A 25085-nucleotide genomic window follows, 5' to 3' on the forward strand; every position below is an offset into this window, starting at 1 on the left:
TGAAAATATGTTATCAATTAATTAATGTATGTTATTAGTAACTCAATTTAGATTTAGAGGTATTCTTGGAGTAAGAGATAAGTAGTACGGAGGACTAGTAGAAGTGTAAGCTTTGCACTAAACTTATTTATTATAATGCATAATGATGTCATTTTATTACATGTTACTTTATTTTTATGAAATATTTATTTTTGTCACAATTTGCCCATAATAATTTTTATCACTTTATTGTCTTGGATAAATGAATACTCAATCATCTTTTTATAAGACAATTTTGGATAGCTTTACATGAAATCAGAAATGTGTAAATATTATTAAATTTGATAATAATTATATCTACTTCGAGAAGGCGGTGATCAAGTGATGTAACGCCCTACTGGATTCTCAAGGTCAAGGTCGAAGGTTGAATTCTTGGGAGTGACACTTATTCGGAGGGACAATCAGGAACCTCGAGAACATTAGTTCCTTACCTAAAAAGTGAAGGAATATTTTCAGTAGTACAAAAAAAACTCCAATCTATCAATGAAACTAAATCTCTTTTTATTTTTACTCGAAGCTAATATGTAAAGTGGACTTATGCCTTGAATTTAGAACAAGTAAGACTATTTATGTCAAGCTCTTGTCTAAACTGGCTTATTTCCACCCTTTATCACCGATCATAATGCATAAGCTAATATTTAATCCTTTGTATATACGAAAATTCACAAGATATTGTTTTTTTAGATCAAATAAAATATATTACATGTAGAAGACGATGGTCGGACAAACAACTTAATCCTTTTTAATCTTTCACATTCTTTTTTTAAATAATTTCATTTAAGCTAGGAACTTACCCGGAACAATCTCACTCACTATTTGGACCTCAATTTCAAAATATGATAATATTTGGGGATCAAGACCATCACATGACCTTTATCTTGAACACTCGAGAATCATGTGTTATCTTTACCCTCTTTTTCTATTTTTTTTGTTGACAGCTTGTCCATGTTTGCGAGCATTCCTCCCTTCCTACCTCTGTGATAATCTTAACAAGTTGACCCTTGTTGCTGACATTAGAACCTAAGTTGTAGCCATATATGACATGCTAGTTTGCTAGTGATATTATATATATATATATATATATAAACGATCCATTTAAAGTTACATTAGTTATACTCAATCTTAATCATTTATTTTTTAAATGTAACGGACCAATTAGATAAAACTTAAAAATCATCTAGGATTCATCTTTTCTCTCTCATTACGTCTTTCGCTCACACTTTTGGTCAGTTGGATTAAAAAAAAACGAATGAATTTGATTGAGTTTAATTAGTGTAATTTGATTTGTGTGTAAACGGACCCCTCCTTATATATATATATAACTACTAACGTGAGAACAATGCACTATTGTGAGAAATGAGAATACTTAGTATGAATTATTAGATCTTGATTGAATGATTAAGATTAAAAGATAGATGCACATGAAACTATTATGTGACCAATATTTAACTTTTAATTATAACAATCCATAATTATTTGTAAGGTTTTATTCTTTTAATTTTTTATATGAAAATTGTTTTCACTTAAGCACAACTCTATATATATATATATATATATATATATATATATATATATATATATATATATATATATATATATATATATATATATATATATATATATATATATATATATATATATATATATATATATATTTATATTTATATTTGTATACACCAAATTCATTTTTTCTTAAACTGAGTTCTCATCACAAAAGCATCATTATCACCGTACTCTCTCCTTTACAAAGACTAATTGTACTTCCCATTACTTACTATTGTTCATTCGCCTTACATCTTTCATTTAATTTCCTACATATTGTATCTTGAGATGTGCAACTAGTATTCTAACTCAACTTTGATGCTAATGAAGCTCTTTATCGATACAAGTTTTATTTTAAAACATAAGTGTTCTAACTCAAAGTTTCTTTGACTTGTTTTTTAGTTCGGGGGGTTCATGTTCCTAAATTTGTGATCATAACATAGGTCTTATCCTAATATATGGAGCTTCAAATCCCCAAGAATAAAAAAATGCAATATACACCTCTAAATTTAGATGTCAGTATGTCTTAAAACTTACTAGTAATAACTGTGAGTGACATTGGTAATGATAGAATAAATAAATGAAGAGGACAAAAAAGTATTTGTCCTGAATGATTCTCTTATCACCAAATCTGACAGTGAATGCTTCAGTGTACAAGAAAAGCTTCAGAATAACCATTTTTTATTTGAATTTAAATTCTAGTCCTTTCATTTCATATTTTTATGATTTAGGTTGTGCATAAAATTTAATAAATTATTAAATGGTGTAAAGATTTGATATTATTTGATGACATGCTCACATTAAAAACTACACTAAAGAAAAAATAGAAAAATAAGAGATGAAAAAAGAAATAAATAAAATATCTTGGTAGCGAATCTTTGGAGGGAACTTGGTGATGGGTCAGATATTTATTCTGGCAAGATATATGGTTTGGGAAACAAAAGTAAAAAGATATATTCCCAATATTATTTTTGTTACTTTGAACAAAAAGGCAGTGGTGACGGATTGTGGTTTCTAGTCTGATGGGAAGTGGTTGTGGAATATTCTGTGGAGGTGAAATCTCTTTGATTGGGAATTAGACTTAGTCACAAGATTATATGATCATATTCATAATCATTCTTGTAATAGTAGAGTGAGTGACAAGTGGAAGTGAAATCTTGATAAATCTGGTTACTATATGGTCAAATCTACTTAACTTGTTCAGATCAACTTTACTCCTTCAGAATCAAGTAGCATTCTTAATATGAGTTGGATTAAGTGTGTGTCTTCTCAGGTATGTTATTTTATCTGTAAAAAAATTAGAGTCAGAGTTGCTTTAAAATCGGAACTTTTCAAGAGAAATATCATAAGTGAATATGATATAACTTGCGGTTTGTGTTTGTTGAATGATAAAAATTTGGAGCATCTTTGTATCTTTTGTCCTTTTGTGGCCAATGTTTGAAGGAGTTTCTACTCGGGGCTTCAAGTCCAGATTAATATCCCGTCTAATGTTTTTGAGTTTGTCGAGAGTCATATGCTTTATGTATTTTTTGTAAAGGGAGGCCTTTATAAAAAACTTTGTGGTTTGTCGTTATTTGGTATGTCTGAATTATGAGGAATCGAGTCATTTTTAGGTAAGAAATACCTAGTTTTCACATCTTGAACTTGTTCAAGTTAATTATATCTTAGTTATGACAATTCTAATTTCATTTGTGTAAAATCTGTTTCTTTTGCACAATAGTGCATCGCACATTTTTCCTGTATTGAACTATTATGTAACATGTAATCGGGTTGACACCCTGACTTTTATAATACTTTTGCTTTCCAAAAAATGTATCCTTGAACAAAGTACACTGAAAATCAATCATCAACGGGAAAAACCCTAGCATACATGAAAGCGATTGTTTGTCTCAATTTGTTTGCAAAAAAAAAATAATACTGAAAATGATTGGAAACAAGGTAAAAAAAAAAGTAAAATGAGACGAAGATGCATGGTAAATAAGACAGACTCGTCTCGATTTTGATATACCCTATAATTGTCTACTTGTGTATCGTCTTCCCTATTGTCCAATGATCTACTTTCTCGGCATCTTACAGAGATTTTAACCATTTGTCTGATGTGGTAGGTATTATATATTTTTTTCAAACCCTATCTTGAAGAGTGGAGGTTCCAACGATGAATCTTTCAAGGATTAGGTTTGGCTAGAAAACACCAATATTTGACTATGGAGAAGTGTCGATTTATGTGACAAACATTTTTATGCATGTTGGAAGACTCAGAGGGAGAGAGAAACACACTGAAGACAAATATTCGAAGGATTAAAGAAAGATGTTGGATTGGAAATGCAAGGTAGGAGAGAAGAAATTGGGTCTCGTGTGGACTTTTAATTTATGAAATTAAGAGAATTCTCTTGGCTCTACAACATTGGCTTTTGTCATTTCTTGTGCATGGGAATCAATAATTTAGGAACAGTTGCAGAAGCAAAGAATCTTGCTCAGAATTGGAATTTTAATTATACAAATATACAATATATGTCTTGCTAGTTGGCAAAGTTAGTCCTTATAATTATTTATTAAATTTGTATAACTCAATTACTAAAAACAAAATTATATGATCCACGTAATTAATCCTATACTATAGTATCTATAAAAAAACGGGTTGATAACAATATTATTGATAGAAGCACAAGGGTATTTCAACCTATTCAATTTTACAATGGGACAGTTTAAAGACAAGAGAGCCTCTATGTTCTTTACTTACAGTAAGACCTGATGCTATTCATAGGATTTATAATCCAATCATAATTTCATAGTAAGACATGGTTGAGTTGCTCCTTCAATTTTGTTCACATCAAAGATCTAGTTTTCTTCCAAATCTATTAAAAAAAGTAATTAAAAATCACTGGGTTAAATAAGACTGCTCATGTAATAATTAGAACTACAGAGAATATATATTCAAATACTATACAAGTATATTTTCTATTGATCCAACATTTAATGTAAAAAGAATATATGCTCATATATTCCTCTCACATCACCATCTACTTACGTGTATATGCAAACATGAAGATGCTTAATTAATTAATCAGAGATGATTGAATAATAAGAAAATGGGTGAAGAGACCTATGGAGACTAGAGACCTGTATTATATATTACTGTGATATTTTGAAAATGACATTCTAGCTAGCTAGTTTATGTTCCATATAGGAATTTTTGCTTTGTACTCATCTAATTTTTATAGGATATGTTTGAGTTAGTTTTTTATTTTTTGAAAAGAAAGAAGGTTTCAAAGGCCTAATGTATTTTGTGGTTCTATTTTTTTTATTCCCCGACAAAACTCAGCTCCCAAATAGACTGTTACTTGATCTTGTCATAAGATTCTAAGTAGGTGACTCCAAGGTCCAAGTGGTTTCTCTCTCTCTCGTGGGTGAGTTGCAATTGCATGTATAGTGCCTACCTTCGCGGCGACTCTTTTGCCAAAGCAAATACAAGTATACAAATCTTCACACACTTACACAATATAAAATACTTCTTTTTTTGCAAAATTATGACACAGATCACATACATACACACCCCTCACAGAGCGAGAGAATAATGCCACGCTGTGTAGTGTGACTGTGTGAGATATCACAATTTATCACATGTCCATGTTTTGTGGATTTGTCAAGCATTTTGCCTATCTTTTTTTCTTCATATTTTTTTAACTGTCAAGGTACTAAAACCTTTAGGGGTGTTAGGCATTTAGGTTATCACAATTTATTATGTTACCTGTTTCTGTTTTCAGCATCTTCATTGGGATGCCTCTAGATCTTTTTTTACATCGAATTTTCTCAAACACTGCATTCTTGATCTAGATGGTCAACAAAGTCCACACTGTATGGTTATTTGCCTTGTGAGTTGAAGTCATGAGTTCAAATCCTAAAAAAACAATAATCCCTTCATTTTTTAGATAAGATTAAGTACATCTAGCATGCTCATACCCCATTATGTGCAAGTGGTGCATTAAGTTGCACATTTTAAGTACATTCTTGGTCTACAAGTGCAAATTAAAAAACAGCAAGAGATTACTTTCTCTAACTTGGTAATTAACTTCTGCTAGAATATTTTTTACAAGAGCTTAGCATTGATTGAGTTATACTTAGTTATTAACTAGTTTCCAAAACTAGATTGGCTTAACCAAGTGGACCATGTTGAAATTTCAAAAGACAAAATATGGGATTGTTTGATAGTTGATTTTACACTACCTTCTACTTAGTTTTTTATAAAATTAAAATGTAAGCAACTAGCCACTATGGGTTGATTGCTATGGTAAGTAAATTATTTTTTTAAGTAATGACAAAAGGATAAAGCCATATGGATACCACTTGGAGAGAAGTTGAAACCATATACCACAATGTTAATTGTACAATAAGTTTGTCTTTAATCTTGTACAAAAAAAATTAATCATATTGCTATATTGTAAAAAAAACGTTATTGTTAAGTGTTAACCATACTTTGTTCCAGAGAAATTAATCTCAAGTCCAGTAAGGATGAAGATATCCTGAAAAATCAAAAAATTTAAGTAACTCATTGGGATATTTTGAATTAGTAATGGCGTGAATATATTGATTAGTATGTTGCTGTGTATCAATTGAATTTGACATGCATACTTGTTTTCAATGGGCACGAGACACTCACTAATTGGAGTATGATCATGACATGAACACATATTTACCTTCCAAACAGAAGAAGGTATTAATAGTTACTAAAACCCGTGACCACTAAACTAAGGTCATACTACCCTCTTTTTTGTACTACTAATAATACCTCCTCGATTTTTGGGTTAAGAACTAATCTCTTTCAGGATACGTGGTTGCATCTCTTAACAAATATTGTTCTCAATAATCGAACATTTGACTTTTTGATTATCTCAATGATCTAGTGGGGCACCACTAAACCAACGCTTTAGCAGTAAAAACTAACAAATTTTGATAAATAGATTACGATTCGGGGACATCGGTTAAAACAAACAAATTTTGATAGGGTCACTCATCATAAGTTCCCTTAAAACATTTCCATAACTAATATAGTAGCATGAGCTGAAGTCTATATAAATAGATTACGGTAGTGCATTATATGTACAAACCAAATGCCTAGCTGACATAGCCAAAGAATATAATTATTTCACATTCCACAATTCCCTTAGTTGTAATAACCTAATGAAGATAAGAAGCCAATTCCTTTTGGTGTAAAATGCATCAAACAAGAAAAGTTTTCAAGCTCTAATAACTGGACCGCGGTAGAGCCCTCTTCGGATCACAAAGTCATCAGGAGGTTGAAATTCTTCCAGCCAAGTCACGTCAGAAACTGTAACTCCATCCAACTCAAGATTACCTGCAATTCAATTGAATATTGACAATAGTATCCTATGGTTAACATATAATGAGTGCAACTTCTGAATCAAGAGTGATGCCGAGTATAATTAAGTTAAACCTTTAGGGAAATCGGACACAATTTCGCCATTTAAGTCTACTCAAATTACCTGGAAGATCTTTCCTTTGGGATCGGCGGAAGTAAGTGCAGTGTCTTCCATATTCTGATGAGTAAGGTGGGGCCAATATGTCAAAGATTGCACAAGGAGTTCTGGCTCTGAAACAATGGATGTTTCCTCCACTTGTGGGATAAAGAACTGTTGTAGGACTCGGTGCCGTCATCTCTCTATCTTTGACCAGCTTGGCAGGTCTTGCTGTCAATCACACATATTCACAAATTTTGGTTTCAGGTTAATCAATGCCAATTCTCAAATGAGGGAGTTAGAGATGAGGGCCCAAAATAAAGAAAGTTTGATTAAAAGAAAGAAAGCATTATACAATGCATAAAATATATCACAACACAATATGAATACTTATTTAGATTTTACTAATAACTAGTTCATATGAGTGCATGGTCTAATTGTAACTAAATATTCAGTTAAGATGGTTGCTGGTCAAATATTAACATCCCATCCAGACCACACAGTTGAAGATAAGTTTCACTTTAGTATTTGCACTTTTGCAAGCCTAGAGTAATTCCCAGTTATGGCATAAGCACAACACTTCATATTGGTCTTGCAGGAAAGATTTATACTAAACCTTCAATAATGAAACTTCCATTTCATACCAAAAAACAGTGGCTTAAAGGACAACACTTATACCATTGTGGGGAGTCTAGGGAATTACTCCATAAACAGAAAGCGAAACAAATGGATAGAAACTGACTTTACTGAAAGAGAAATTTAAGCCAGAACAAACTCTAGAATTCTTAGAACTGACAAACCTAAAAAGAGAAAAGCTAAAAACTATGCTTGTGACTTAGAACCTCTGACCTTTCGAGTTTAGCAAAAATTTATGACAAAAAAAGAGGGTCTCTCATAAGCATTTCTTGATTATTGTAGATAATCATTGTCAATTTATATTCCTGATTAATATTAATAATTCTGATAGTTATTATTTTTATGAAAATCCCGGAATTCTAGTGATTTGGATTTGAATTTTGTAACCCAGTTGTATAAACCTAAGAGATTCAAGATGGTACCTAGAATCTTTTTGGAGTTACTGTAAGGTTATTGCCTTGTAACCCCAATAGATATATATATATATATATCCAGAACGGCTAAGAGGATTAAACAAACAATTCCAGAACCCTATATGAGTAACCACGAAATATTCATTTTTACTACTTTATCCTTTATTTCACCTTCAATTTATAGTTTCACATCAGTTTTAGCTCTTTCACCATATATTTTCTATAGCTTTTAGTGAGACATCATAATAAGTGTATTGGTGATGCCTAATGTAATACACTATCTTGTCCTACTTCAATAAGAATGGTGACAGTGTTCCTTGACAGTGCAAAGACAAGGAAGGACACACCACATTCCCTTGCAAATAAAGGCAACTGAAAACTGGATTGGGCAACATAAACATAAGCAAAGCCATAGAGAACAGACCTTCAGATGGATCAGTGGAGCCAGGTACATCAATCCAGTCATAAGATTTAACATATAATGAACCATATAAAAGCTTGCTCAACACTGTCATTCCAGGATGATTATGAAGAGGAATGATAGACGAGGGGGGCATGCAAAATATCCCGATCTGCAAAAAATAAAATAAAAAATATTAATCAAGCTTTTGTTGATATAACCAATTTAAGGCCCAAATTTGTAAAAATTGTTGTGTGAATAAACATGATATTGAGTTATGAGAGTTTTCTTACGGAGAAGGAGTCGCATTCATGCAAGTGCAAGTATTTAATAGTTGGCAAGGGTTGATGGCTCTCATTATGTTCAAGCATTGAACCAGACCAATTCCGAACCACTTGTGCCTCATGTTCAAGACCTACATCTGATGGCTTGATTTTGTCTGTGGACATTATATTAAAGGTTAATAAGAAAGTATCAAATGGAAGAAAAACTACTATGTGGGAAGCCCAGAAGATCAAAATAATCTATCTAACATAGAGAATCATAAGGGGCCAAAAAGTAAGATATGGTAATTTGTCGTTTACTAAAGAATGCAGCCGAGTTGTCTCATGAATAAGGAATATTAAGAATGATCAAAAAACAACCTGAACATACATTATCTAAAACATAGACCTGTATCTGTAGAATTCATTATCTAAATTAACAAGTAAAAAACAGTTTACACAAAAGTAAAAATAAAATGGACAACCAATCAATTAGCAAAGGATATATTTCAAAAGGATGATCTGGTTCATTAGGGATTAACAAATAATCAGCTTGTAAATTCATAAGTAACAAATAGAAATGAGGTTTACCACAAAAATTGTATTTATTAATTTATCCTGAAATTTAAGAGAAAACTGTAACTCATATCCCACCTTTAAAAAGATAAAGAACAGAAAGAACAGAAGCATGCTTATTTACTGTCCCTCAAAATTTAAATTTGAACATGTGACTCCTTCAAAAAGAAAAATACCCTACAGTGGTTTAATGAAAGCACAAAGGTAAGTGATTAAGAAGAAGCAAGGAAATAAAGAAATAAAGCATCATAGCACACAACAATCCATGATACAGCACTATTTATTTTTTTACACCTTCAAAATTTTCTTCCATCATTCTGCATCGTGCATACTATGGAGTTGGCTCTAAGATGCATTTATAAAGAAAGCAAGCAAGAAATATACCTAACTTCTCCCGAACTTTTTCAATGGCTTCTTCTGACACTGGTCCATCTGGGGAAAAGGATGTCCTGCATAGCCTATAAAGTCTCTGTATATAAAATGGCATGTTGTAAACCTGTGACCAACTTATCTACTCAGACCAAGGACCCTATTTCTGCAAGCTGATAACACCTTGTAAGCTGCTTATCGATCGCAATATGGATTGGACGTACAACTGGAAAATAACTGTATTTTAGTCTCGGAATCAAACCAACGGTAACTAATCTACATGGTAATAATCTGTTCCTTTGCTGATACTATAATTTATGCATCTATCGAACAAGTAAGGAGCAATAGCATAGCCAAATAGAAATGATTTCCACTTCAAATATAAACATCTGGGATGCCAACAATTCATTACAAGACATTAAGAGAGTGTCAGGTTAGATAGATTTTGTTCAGAACAGCTTTCACTTTTTTGTAAGGATAAGGTTGACTTGCGTTTGATCTGACATGTTTAAACTTGATTAAATTATGAAAATGTGGTTTTTAGATAAGCTAGAAGTTTTAAGCTTATTTGAAAAGGTTGTTGAATTAATAACAATCACAATTTTTGGCATTTCACCCCTGTAAAACTAACTCAACAAATATTATTAACAGACAATGACAAATAACTTCATGCTCTTTTTGTAATTTACTATGCAAATGCAATTTTTATAAGCATTGTCGCAATCCAAATTAAACAAGTTATCTTAAAATTGTTTTTTAGTAAAACCCATCCAGGACTAATTTCATTATGATCTATCATAATGTTAACCAATTATGCATTTCTTTTATACATAACCAAATTTGCATATACTTGATTATTAATCCGTGGCTAAAACTTGCCTAGTGACTATATGTGTTTGATGCTATATATAGTCGGTTCTCAGTCCGGATTAAACGTGAAGGCTGTTTTAGACATTTGATAGTAAGACTTTGTAAAATCTCTGTGATATCTACCCCTCCTAATCCACTAAGGTTTGGTTGTTGTTGGTCCATGGCTAATCCAAACACACTAGATTCACTAGCATTTTGCTCTATATTTTCTCTTCTCATATGCATCGGTCCCGGAAATGCGTCCATTTTAGGTTGAAATTAAGCAAACCTCGCAAGCTATCCAGATACAAAAAACAAATCCATTCATTCGTGCATAATTTCCACCCAAGAAACTACATGAATTAATGTGATAGTTCAAGAGTAAAGCACTTATGTTTTCAATTTTCTCAGACATATCAAAATCACACAGCCACACACTGTAAACTAAACCAGCTTCGAGTTCACACTTCACACAACAGTTAACAAAATGAAAAACAGAAGGTAACCCAACAAAAGGGGTGAACTGAAAAAGCTATCAAGCACATAAAAATTAGATTTTGGATCAAAATCTGAAATGGGGTATTAGATTCCAACAGAAAGGAGGGGTACCCAAAAAATAAAAAGGGATAGAAGATGCAGAAAGCAAGGTACCTGAGATACTCATCATTGAAGGAGAATCAGATAATTGATCATAGTGGCGTTGATGAAGAAGGTGAAAGTGGATAAATGAGAGTGCATAGAAATAGAAGAATGGAATGAGGGATTGCTATAATGGGCATAAGGAGAAGGAAGGAAGAGAAAAGAGAAGAGGACCCCAAAGAAGATCTTGGACACGTCATCAATTTATAACTCTGTACCTGTTTTATTTTTATTATTTTTTGAAATAAAAATGCATTTTTTATTGTAAACAACTGCGCATAACTCAGAAAAAGTTATCTTGCTTGCTTTTTTTTAGCCTTTCTGTCCATGTTTTAAGTTAAAAGTAAAATACACCAGCAACAGTTTTAGTGATACTATACTATTTTTCCACTTTTGGACCCCTAATTTTTATAAATATATTATACTAAATCTAATTAGTGATAAATAAGTGTGTTATTTTAAATAAAAATGAGTGATAAATATAATAAAGTTAAATAAAATATATTATTTGTTGTAATATAATATAAGAGTGATTCAAACAATATCTCATTAGAATTATTGATGCATTTATAATAAACCAAAAATAATAAAAATATATTGAATGGATATTATATGAACTTATCTCTATAATATATCATATTTTATTTAACTTAATTACACTTATCATTATTTATTTAAAAAATTGGACTTACTTCTAGTGGGACAGTACTCTATAAAATTCACGTTTTTTTTTTTGTAAACAACTTCGCATAAAACTCATAAAAAGTTATCTTGCTTGCTTTTTAGCCTTTATGTCAATGTGTTAAGTTATAACCGTCAGAAAGCCTGCTATGCCAACCTTTGCTTTTTTAAAGTATTTTTTTGTTTAACTTTTTTAATTTTTAATAATAAAAATTAATTCTCTTTTTAATGTGCGTTGATTTTATGAGCAACTAGAATTTTTGTTTGTTAAGTATATTTTATATTATATTTTTATTTGGGATACTTTATATATAATTTTTTGTTTTATTATGATTAGTATGTGGACAAATACTTCGTGTCTGCCAACACACATTCTTATTTCGTAATATTATATATTTCATTTTATTGTATTTTTGTATGGAATGTACATGCTATTATAATTTTGGTGGTAAAAAATATGAAAATGAATTGTGATATTATGAAAAATTATATTAGAGATTTGATATTTTTGGTGTATGTAACTTACTCTAGTTTCATTAATACTTTATATTATATGAGAAAATATTGTAATTTTAGTTAATTAAAAGGGAAAAATAGACATGAGATAGTTATATTATATATAGGTAGTTATAATAAGTTTTCCTTTATATATAGTATAGAAGTATAAATGTTAGAGAAATGATTAATATGTTGGTAGTGATTACATATGATTATATGATTTTTTTTGTAGAAATTAAAAAATTTAAGGACAAAATATGAAAGTGAAATTACACCATAATAATTACAAATCGTTTTCCTTTATATATAATATAGATATAGATAATAATATTAAATTTTAATTCAAATTATTATTGGATATTCCATCTTTATCATCACAATCTTGAGTTTTCATTGAAATTTAAAATGTTAGATGGACGGGGATGGAACGATTGAATAGTATAGCAAATTTGTGTGGGTATCTAATATATTTTAATTTTATGTGTATATTTGTATATTTTGTAATGATCAATATATATAAAATAATTATTATATGAATAATAAAATTTATGTACATATTATTTTATCATTTTATTTCAATAACTAAAAATTATAGAAAAAAATAAATAGATAATATATAATTATGAAATAATAGTAAAAAGTGTAATACATATAATATTTAATTAATAACAATTTAAAAATATGAAGGTACCGTGATATCTATTCTCACTCCTAAACTATTTTTGTAAGTACAAATAGTACAAATATTTTTGTCATTTCTAATTATTCATCATTATTATCAAATCACGTGGACGATACTTGTGAGAGCGATCATACACACATCCAAAAACATCAATTTCTCATCCCTTAACTTGACCGTGAGGATAACCTTGATTACACTTAGAAAAAAATAATCATGGTCATAAATAATGCTAATATTCAATAATATAGTTTAACATGTAAGTAGTATGGGGTACAATCTTATCACCGTGATATTCACACGTATAACTTTATTTAAAAGTTAATACTGTTCAACACATAATAAAGGTTGGTCCTCACAAATTCAAGGTGTATGGCACATAATAAAGGTTGGTCCTCACAAACACAAAGATTTCGCCAAAATATTGTTAATGTCCGGCATCACGCAAAAAAAAAATGAGAAAATAAAATTTACAAAAATAAACACAAACAGAATAAAATAGAGAATGGGAATATTCAAATAAAGTGTTGTTAAATTGGTCCCCCACTATAGTGCACCTTGGCGTTGGCACATTTTATCATTGTTTGGGGTCAGGTTTGCATATTAATTGATAAATGTTATATTAACAATTAAAAACATTTAAATTATCAATCCAAAACATTTTTCGAAGTATATAAAGATTAACATATCTATTTATATCTATATTATATATAAAGCTAAAAATTGAAATAATTACCATGATTCTATTTTCCTATTTTGCCCTTAATATTTTTTTATTTATAAAGTAAAACCATATAATCCTAGATAATTATAATTAATTTATCTCACTTTAAGTTGGATATTATGATATATACAAAAATTATAACATGAAGTATATCCAATAAAAATATTCTAATCCTCTAAAATAAAAATACAAATTTAATACTTAATATCATAAAATAAGAATGTGATCAACATACACACTACTTCGAATAAAATGAAAACTTGAAAAGTGTTATATGACTAAAGGGAAAAGTTAAGTTATAAATTGTTTTCTTCCTTTTGGAGCTATACCACTATCAGGTTATTCAAAAGTCGAGCAGATACTTTCTGGAAGTGGCTTTCGATCATGTTATGAGTTTTTATTGTCACCATTGGGTATTTAATGCTTATTTATAGGACAATAGTATATTCGGAAAATGATAGAATGGAACATGGGATTTACAAGCATTTATCATTTAAAATCTATGGGTTTGATTGAACAAAAGAGTGAGTGGGGGTAGGATTATTGAATTGCTAAATCAAATGGAAATAAAGGATAATATTTTAAAGAGTGTAAAATCTATACACCGACAGTATTAAGATTTATGCACATGCACTCTGACATCTACTATTCATTTTGATTACTTTTTTTTATAAGTCAACAATAATTAAGTACCAATAATGAATGATACAATGATAGTGTATAAAACTCATACACTATGCGTATATCTTTTTCTCTATTTCAAATATAAGGATTTAGCCTCATATTTTCAAAATGTATCCATTTAAATATGGATAAATAAATAAATAATCTTTTTTGGGATTTTGCGGTTATCATTCTCAACAAATATCTTAAAATGATAGAATCAAACATTTGACTTTTTAATTTATCCGAAATTAGTAGGGATTTACACTACTTAAATAACACTTTAAAAAAATTCAAAGATAAACAAAATATTTCCACTAAAAATAAATAAATGAACAATATAATAATTCTTAAAAATGGTAATAAAAAAAATTCCTATAGGTGCTCAAGTTAAAAAAACAAGACATATAATTATTCTATAATGAGATTCACATATAATATATATTTATATTTATAGTATATATAAAGTTAAAATATGATATAACTATTATCATAATATAATTATTACTTTTATATTTTTTTCTTAACATTATTTAATTTTTATGAAAAAATTATATATTTTGAGATAATCACCACTAATATATTAATCACCTCTATTACCTTAAATTGAATATTATAATAAAGATAAAAATTATAATATAAACTACACCCAATATAAAAACACATTATAATTCTTCAAATTGAAAATATAAAAATTGAATAATTCATGTCAACACTCTTTTTTTTGGGACATTCATGTCAACACTATAGTATTATATAATACTTACATTAATTATGTTGTAAGAGTAACATATTAGTATGTACCCACAAAAGTAACATATTAGTAATAATGACGTGGTAATCATTTGTCTGTCTAACAAGTTCAGTTACGTAAGTTGAGAAACGTGTTGTCTGATTTCAAATCCATGCAAATCATGTGTATTCTCTCTCTCATTACAAGTAGTTAATGAGTACAACTAATTTTCAACAAAAAGTTATTTTTGTGCAACCAATTAGAAATACTTTTTATGAACTATAAACAGTGATATATATCACCAATTTGTTTGAAGAAAGAGAAAAGAAGATTAGCTGTTTCAATTAATGAATTCGATGTAGTTAATAATAATTGTGTTAAAGAAAAATATTGTGTAATTCTTATCCTATGATAAAGCCATGCCTTAGAAATTTTTGTGAATAAATGTAATTTATGATACAATATTATTGTATTATTTTATCCATATAACTCCTCATAAAGTCTCACTATTATAATCTCTCTATCTTATTCTTATATTCATTGATTTACACTTAAGGTAAAATCAAAATAAGTTAAATAAACTAAGTTCGAATTCCACTCAAACTCAAACTTTGAATTTGACTAATTGAAGAATCCTTTTTTTCTTTCAAACTTATGTTTGAAGTATTTGGCTTAGCTTGACCTCTTTAAACACATAGTTACAACTTATGGGTTGGTAAAAATGCAAATCAATAGTACCAATATTATAAAACTAGGGGGTGCTTTATTATTTCAAACACTCATATATCTTTAGAAATGTTTGGGTAGTGAAATGTCAATGTTGTATTATTAAAATGATATCTTTTAATAGATTTGGTTGGCCAACTTATAAGGCATCCATACATATTCCTGAAAGGTTGTCCTTTCACAATATCTTTTGATAAATTAATTGCAATTGTCTCACCGTATAACATCAAAGACATTCCTTCATATACAACTTTAAATGTCTTCACAATCAATAGCTTTAATCATTAATGTAAGAGAAGCACCTATGTGGTTATACATCAAACATCTCATCATTGGACACAACCAATGAGAGTAGAAAAATAGAAAAAGTATGATGCTAAAAATAAAATTAAAAAATTATCAAAATTTCTATCTTCCATCATATCTATAGGACATTATTTCTTATGTAATGTTGTCTATAGTCTTCAATTTTAGTTGACATTCATCACATATGTATTGTTATCAAATTTTCAATAATTTCACCAACCACATACAATGCCTTGTTGTACCTCCACCTCCATTTCGAATTTGTCATGATCAGCTTAGTTATCTGGCACAAAAATAGTAAACCAAATTTTGAGATAGACTTATATAAAGACGTATTTATATAGAAACAATCAATAAAATCTTAACAATATATTAAAAATTTAATTTTAATTAAAATTTAGTATTAAATAATAATATAAAAAAATATTTGTCTTTAAATATGATATATTAGATATGAGAATAATGTATCTCCTTATATAAGGAGATAACTTATCTCCTCTAGTCAGTAAAAATATGACATGTGTGCTATTTTGTTTATTTTTTAAAATATTTTTATAGAAAATGATGAAACATGACACATGTCATAATTTCACTGGCAGGAGGAGATAACTTATCTCCTTATACAAGGAGATACTCCATTCCCATTAGATATTGAATATTTCTTCATTTAAGTTGTTCCCAACCTTAATTGTCTTGATACATTCTTCAATGTTGTCATCATTGGAGGCTCTCCTACCAAGCATGGGATAGACTCGAAAGCCTGCTCTAAATAAGGCCACAAAAATATTGAGACTGAGCACTGGGTCTTCAGCCCAATATTATGGTCTGGTGTGATAGTTTGTTTCATAATTGGGCTCAGGTTGCCTAGTTCATTAGCTTTTTTACCTTTTCAGTATAGGATGTTGTATTTTTGTTGAGAGCTCTAGCACACTATCATATAAATCATCTAATCAAATATGTAGGTATAACTAAAATTTAATATGAGGATATTTTTTTTTAATATGACTATAGATATTTGTCACCCTTTGAAGTAGGTGATTGACTCCTTCTGTAAATTCTACTCTCAAATTGAATGTCTAAACTTTTGCCTAATATGTTACATGAGTTGGTATGGCAAGAGAGAAATTTAAAAGTGATTACTAAGAAGGATTAAATTTGAATATGAGAAAGATTTGTATGGAGAAGAAAACATGTGTAAACAATCCATAAGACAATTTATTAATATTTTAATTATAATTAAATTTAATATTATATAATAATATCAAAAATTAAAAAAATAAATCAAAATTGTGGTTAGGCGACTCAAACCTGGTTACGGATTACCGACCCATATTTCGTAACCTGACTCATTCCCCAAACCTCGCAAAAACCCCTATCTTTCTCCCATTCACTCCCACTCTCACTTTCACACTCACAATACCACACCACCATGTCGGCGTTGAAGCTTCTCCTCTCCGAAACTCGCCGCCATTATCTCACCAAACATTTCCATTCCCCTCTTCCTCTCACCATTCACAGATCCCTCTCCTCTTCAAATGAATCTGACTCAAAGCCTCCACCCACAACAACAACCACCACCACCACCGCCACGCGCTTCAATTCCGTTCCGATCCAACCCGTTTCCTACCCCGTCAAACCTAAAGAAACCTCTCCCCAACAAACCCAACCCTCTGAACCACCTCTCCCTCCTAGCGAGCCGCAAATTCCGGCACCATCTGCCGACGGTGCCCAGTCCCGGCAGGGTTGGACTCGCGAAGACATTCGGTACGTCAAGGATGGGCCCTCGATTGCGCCGGTGTCGTATCCGATAAAGGTGGCGCCGCTTCCTGATGATAAGGCCCCGGCCGGGAGTGAGGAAATGGAGATAGAGAGGAGGAAAATTGAGGCGGAGGATAAGCTCCATAGGAAGATTGTTAGGGCTGCTGAAGAGGAAAAGATGAAGGTACCTTTTCCTATGCTTATCAAGCCCAAGCAAAAGGAGAAGCCACCTGTTTTTGATTTGAACGAAGCAATTCGCCAAGTCAAGGTTAGTTGGTTATCGAAAAAATAATTGATGTTAGTAATTTTATGTTTATGCACATGTTGAGAATATTAGTTTTGTTGCTATTGGTTCTGTGGTGTGGTTGTGTTATGTTGGATGGAGATATAGTTTAGGACTCTATTTTTAGTATAGAGCATTAGTGATAATGGAATACAAGAGAAGTGGGTGTGTAATGGTGATTGGTTCATTTTCTTGTTATGTTAAGATTTTGGGTAGAAATGACAGCCTTGGTCTGGTAATTTATGTAAAAATTATTAATTAGTGGTGCTTACTCTCGAGCAAGATTACATTTGTTCAAAGTTCAAACATCTATCTTTCAGTTTTATTAAAATATTGGGTGATGACTTAGTTAGATTTTATTCCTTATTTCTGAAATCTAATCATCAAGATGAGATGAATTTTGGAGATTTTTTCTTTCGAACAATTCTTAGTATGTTGACTCATTTTTGGTGTTAATACTTACTAGTATAATTTTCTAAGGAAATTGAATTGTGTGTGCTCACCGTACAGTTTTGTTGAAACTCGGTTAACACCTACTGTTTTTTTCCTTTTGCTATCTAAAAGTTACAACATCTTGTCAAACAGCAACATGTACTTAAATTCTACATTTAAGGGGACTAAGAAGTAAGAATGAACACTTCAATTCTGTAATTAGGTTTTAGGTATGTAGACATACACATGTATCATTTTGGAAAAACAGTTGCAGTATCTACTATTGAAATGAAGTTCTAAAACTACATTCACTGGTGAATTGATGATAGTTCTCTGGATATATAGCCGGAAAAGTGTGGGTTTGCTTTATCAACTTTCTTCTTGTAAGGGAGACCAATTTAGAGACTAATAACTGCAAAGGACTGTGATAATAATACAGCCTGCTTTTTTCTCACTCTATATATACACTAGGAGATGCTAATATGCATGTATTTACTCTTCAGTATGTAGGGATAAATGTGTCATAGATATATTCTGAATCATCTTCCCCCTGTTTGGGTCTGAAATTCAAATCTTCATTATTTGCAACTCCATTGGCATGTCCTAGACACTCTATCTGAAGTTGGCATCTTCTGTATAATAAATAGTGCTAAATTGACGGATTCTTAGGATAACTTTAAAATGAAAAACAGAGAAACAATTTCGAATGTATGGTTTTTTATTTAAGTGTTCTTTTCTCGATTGGTTAAATTGTGGGCTTTTAGAATTCCAAATGTTCCAGTGACAAGTGAAATTTTCACATTCATTTATCTAAGTTTTGGTGTCACCAATTGGATTGAGGGTCCTGCACATCCTTACTAGTAGTGTTTTTCACATAAACAAAGAAACAATTTATACTGTACAGCTATTTACTGATTTATGTGTGTTATTTATTGATTGACTGAATTATTGGTTTTTCAAGTCCCAAATGCTTAATTGATTTGTTAATGTTTGATACATTCATTTATATATAAGTTTTAATGTCATTGATTAAATTGGGGTTACCACACATCCTTAGCAGTATTCTTTTTCATTTTTTTTACCTGAAATGTCCATCAGTTATTGTTATTTGATATATTTAAATTTAAATATTTTTCAGGCAAGTGCAAAGGCGAAGTTTGATGAGAGTGTTGAACTACATGTAAGATTGGGCATTGATCCAAAGCGAACAGAACTGGTATATGTCAATATATTTTATTTTATTGCCTTTCCCTGTTTTGCATTTGTGTGTGAGCACATGTAGTGCTTGAGTGATTCTTTGAGTACCATGCAATTGATTTTTTATATTATTGTTATGTTCAATTGAATATTGTGGAAAATTTCTCTCAAGACTGCAATCAAACAGGATATACAAAATTTCCATCATTCTGCCTTCTGTAAATTTCTGTGCATATACATCCATATCATGGTTATATTCTTCTTTTAATTTTCGAGTTTGTTTTGGATAAAAGTATAATATGCTGTTTTGAAACTTTTGATTATCCTTTACTTGGAAGATAATTGTTTCAATTCTGTCAGGCAGTTCGCGGTACAGTGATTTTGCCTCATGGTGCTCCTAAGGTAATAACGTATGAGTAATAAGCAATTGATATATTGGTAGGGTTGCCATCTAATTATTCATATTCTCCAGGCCGTCAGTGTGGCTGTTTTTGCAGAAGGGGCAGAGGCAGAGGAAGCTAAAGCTGCAGGAGCAGATATAGTTGGTGGCAAAGAGCTTATTGAGGAGGTTGCTAGTAAGAAACTGGTCTCTCTCCCCCAATTAATCTTGTTCAAAAAATATAACTTTTCCTACATTGTGAAGCGAGAGTATGCAAATGCATATTGTCACTTCTTGGTTCTATGTAGGAGTGACATTAAGCCAACTGACCTATCAGGGATTCACTGCCTGGTCCCATCATAGGCAGGGCCTAGTTTGTTTGAATAAAAGGTCAGGTAATAGGCTCTGCTACAAGTCTGTTTGCCTTAATAGGCCAACCTCCAGGTCAAGGAAAACAACCTTTAGGCCCAATAGGTTGACCCGTTTGATTATATAAAATTATTGTTACTGTTAGTATTATTTCTTAATTCCTAAAGCCTAAAACACTAACCTCAGAGTACAAATTCCCATTTCTCCATCTCACTCAATAAGATAATAACCCTAACTCTCAATCATAGTCGCCACTCGCCAAAAATGGTTCCCATGCTTTGCTCACACATTGTAGTAAAATTTCGGCTAGGCTTATAGGCCAAACAAGTCTTAAAATAGGTCAGGCGTAGAAAGAGTCTGTTACAAGTAAGTAGATCAGGCTCGGGCCTAAAGAAAGTTCGTTAATGAAACAGGCTAGGCTTATTTAACGCATGGCCTGACCTAGCCCAGCCCATGTGTATCCCTAGTTCTATGATTGTTTTCCTTTAGTTTAGATGTATATCCAACTCCTTCTGCATGTTCATGCTCACTGTTGGTATATGGAAGCTTATATGTAATTATTTTTCTGCTTTGTCTATGTGCATGCTTCTAGAATCTACACCAGTACATTCTCATCCATGAAAATTTATGACATTAGCTTTGTTAAGAGACACTTTAAGTGTCATAAATAATGTCGCGGAGATACTAAACATTCCTTCAGCGCCTTAGCAAATATAGTGGCTCTTTTTCACAGCAAGAATATTAAGTCTTTATATTATTTTTAATATCTCATAGAGCTTGTACTTTTATAGGTGGTAATAATAAGCTTAAAGTTGATAAATGCTTCTCAACTCCTGGAATGGCACCTCATCTTGGAAAGGTATTTTGAATTTGAGTGTTTTTGTACTTGTAACACCATTTAAATTAATGATTTCTTCTTCTGAAGCTTATTTGAACTGTTATGCAGATAGCACAATATCTTAGAAAGCGCCGACTAATGCCAGACAAGAAAGTTAGTTTGTCAATGCTTAAAGAAGTTTGATCTGTTTATATTTTTTGAAGTGCACAGCATAAATGGATCATATTTAACCCTTGATTGGTTGTATTGATATGTTTTACAGCTAGGTACTCTGACTAGTGATATTGGTGGGCAGTTGAAAGAGCTAAGACAAGGTCGTGTTGAGTTTAAAATGGAAAGCAAATCAATTTTGCATTTGGGTGTTGGAAAGGTAGAAAGATGTTCTTTTTGAGTTCATTACAATAGGATTACGTGTGTTGCATGACATGTCCTCATATGCATATAATAATAATATCCACAGGTAAGCTACACAGAGGAGTCTTTACGGGAGAATATTGGTGCATTTATGAATGCTGTATTGCTTGCCAAGCCTGCTGGCTTAAAGAAGAGTACGTGGCACCCATTTCCTTATGCCTTACTTTTTAATTTTTTAATTTTTTGTTTAAAGAAAAGATGAAATGTCTTATCAGTGTGATCTCCCTCCTTTTGCCAAAGTAAAATAAGAGAGTTGTATAGATTCCCTAATAATGTAATACATGGGTGCAAAAAAGAGTAAAGTTGCTTGCTAATTGTTGCTTATAAGTGTTTAAGGCCTTAATTTGCAAGTGCCCCAATGTGACTTGTAAAATGACTAAGCATAAATGGTAGTTGGATGACTTGGGTCTAAACCCTTTAAGACTGCCAATCTGGAATGGACATGCCAAGTCTTTAATTGGGTGCTTCAGTGTTTGTATTTTCTGTCAAAACAGCAATATTAATGCTAATTTCTTCTTGATACTACTGTGTCTTGTGTTGTATCACATATACACTCAATTCTTGTCATCCGGGATCCTTTTTATGGTTAAGCTTTATTTTGGGTAAATGAATACTTTGGAGAGCTTAATTTCTGCTTTAACATGGTGTAATATGATCACCAAGTTTATGTGCTAAGTTTATTTCTATTATCTTATATTCGTCTTCTTTGCTGTCCAGCTTCCAAATATGCTGGGTATGTGCTCTCTGTTGATATATGCAGCACGGTAAGCTCCAATCTGTATTCTTTGTTTCATTCTTTTATCTTTATTGTATATATTTAAGGTTGAAAAGTAATGCATCTATTGTTTCATATTAGTGTTACTGAAATAAATGTTGAATATTTGTATGTTCATCTCTCCATCCCTCTTCCCTTCTGATAACACTGGGTAATGGAAGACTTACTGTTAGAAATGACCTTCTGGGGAGGATAAATATTTGTGATGCCTTCTCTATATTAAGATATGATAAGATAGTATGTTCCAGCATCTTTGGCCTTCTCTATGTTTTAGATAAACATAACTGATGGCTTCTCTTTTTTTTTAATGTCATCCTCACACCATGATAAGGTCAACCCACCCCTACCAGTTAAGAACCAAGAACTTTGATCAAGTGATTGGTATGCTTTTTTGTTGTTGTAGCCACTTGGTGCATTATGAATATCTATTTTTTTAAAGGACCATATATTTGCAAACAAACTCTCCTCACAACATTCTTTTGTAGCCTGATTCCCATTTTCCCCTGAGTATTTCCATTCTCGGTAGGAGGATATTAGACAGCCATAAATTTTTATTCACCTCACTTTGGATGAGCTGGGTTTCACTAGTTCAGCATAAATGAACATAAATGTTCAAATTGAGAGGAGGGATGCACTCAAACATAAATGTTCAAATTCAGTTTATTCAATATTTTAATGATAATCAAGTTCAAACTAAATAAAAATGAACAATATACCTCATTTTGGAATTTGGATTGTGCACTTTGCTTGCTGCAAGCAATTTCAATCTCATTATTAGCTCACGGATATATTAAGATGCATGAATTCTCTGAATTTGCATCTGACAGATTGTATCAATTACAGTTGGTATCAAATGATTTGAGTACATATCATAGTGGAAGGTTTTATAGGGGCAGTATATCGATTGAGAGGAGGGATGTTCAAACAAAACTTTAAATTACCTTCGAAGTTAGAACAAATTTCGGGTGAAATGTGGAGTGGAAATGGTGGAAATTGCTTGGTAAATAGAGCTGATACATGGTGCAGAAGTTATATTTTCATAAAAATGAGCAAGACCTCAGCAATTTTTGCTGGCTATATGAAGGGGTAGAGAGAGGGGGAATAGTCATTTAAATTGAAGTCTAGTCTTGTTTGAGATTGATTAGGAAGAGTGTAAGCTGTGTGGAGAAATTGGGGACAACTAACAACATAAGTCTGAATGGTGAAAAGTATTTTAACAGGCAGCTCCGTATTGGTATGACAAATTATTCTAATAAAGAGCGGCTCCGTACACAAGACTCTAACTTAGATGTACGCATGCCTTACCTCTGCAAGCAGAAATGCTCTTTCAATATTTGGCCCCGTGACCTCAATATCAGTAAACAAGAACCTTACCACTGCGCCAAACTCACCATCTGCAAAGTATTCTAAGAGAGGCCATAAAATTTTACTAGCATGATTAGCTGCGGTGATGGTGCACTTCATCACATTATTGTATGCATTTTTTCTTTCTTGTATGTTATTAAGTGCAATGGTATTGACGCAGATGGGACCAGGGTTACCTGTTTCAATACAATCATTATCCAAAGCAGCAGATAACTACAAGAAAGTGCATGTGGTATGAACCATGAAGACGGGGCAGTTGCAGGCTTTCATCTTGAAATCAAGTTTTGATAGACATATTTTGTCGTAGTTATTGTTTATTACCATTGATTTTCTGAAGTTTCTTATGTGATATACGTGGTCGTGGCAATAAGTAATTGGAATAGTGGCTTTCTTTTGTGAACTTAATCTATTTTCTGGTCACCTTTTGGGGTATCATGTTCCTCATTGAAACTGTAAAATATGGCTTACTGAATTTTTTTTCTTTTGAAGTAATGCTGAGCTAACCCTTTGATTGTTAATGTCTGGATTTAATGCCATGTTGGTTTATCTCTAATGTAACATCATGGTTCGACTTGTGCACTTTTTGGGAGACCATATAGGATGAACATTAACAAAACCTTTTTTCCTTATTTTTTAAGTGGTTCACGGAATATAAAGTGGCTAAGTCATATCGAAAAGAACCTAATATCTATACACTAATTAGGTAAAGATTTATATACAGTTATTACATCATTTATTATTTATTTATATTACTTTTATTTAAAAATTAATGCTGATTAAAAATGAACGGTGATTGATACAATGATAGTATAAAAATCTCTTACATTGTCAGTATATATATATATATTTTCTGTACTGAAAAACTAAATTCACGATTTAACCGTCATATTATATTATATTGGAGAATATTAACTTTTCTCTTAACTTAGTTTGAAAATTGGTACGCTTAATACATTGAGAAGCCTGAGCATGATTTTTCAATTTGGAGAAACCTTCCTACTTTTCCTGTTGCTCCCTTTGCTACTACCAAATATCAATCTTCTAGAATTTAATTGTTGAGCCTAC

The 25085-nt window shown here is 31.2% G+C and overlaps 2 protein-coding genes across 2 annotated transcripts; one reads left to right on the forward strand and one right to left on the reverse strand.

The window, feature by feature from the left end:
* Nucleotides 6575-11386, reverse strand: LOC109352251 (plant cysteine oxidase 4-like). Its single transcript, XM_019594150.1, has 6 exons — nt 11213-11386; nt 9728-9938; nt 8798-8943; nt 8529-8676; nt 7083-7286; nt 6575-6934 (listed from the first exon to the last, which is right to left on the reverse strand). Exons 2-6 carry the CDS (start codon nt 9828-9830, stop codon nt 6816-6818), a joined length of 720 nt encoding a protein of 239 aa, XP_019449695.1. The 5' UTR covers nt 9831-9938; nt 11213-11386; the 3' UTR covers nt 6575-6815.
* LOC109351870 (50S ribosomal protein L1) lies at nt 17520-24543 on the forward strand. Its single transcript, XM_019593541.1, has 10 exons — nt 17520-18236; nt 19822-19899; nt 20241-20282; nt 20353-20455; nt 21420-21487; nt 21575-21619; nt 21729-21836; nt 21927-22014; nt 22598-22644; nt 24181-24543. The coding sequence occupies exons 1-10, from the start codon at nt 17640-17642 to the stop codon at nt 24256-24258; spliced, it is 1254 nt and encodes a 417-aa protein (XP_019449086.1). The 5' UTR covers nt 17520-17639; the 3' UTR covers nt 24259-24543.

This window comes from Lupinus angustifolius, chromosome LG07 (genome assembly GCF_001865875.1).
Source record: "Lupinus angustifolius cultivar Tanjil chromosome LG07, LupAngTanjil_v1.0, whole genome shotgun sequence".
In the NCBI taxonomy this organism is placed as follows: Eukaryota; Viridiplantae; Streptophyta; class Magnoliopsida; order Fabales; family Fabaceae; genus Lupinus; species Lupinus angustifolius.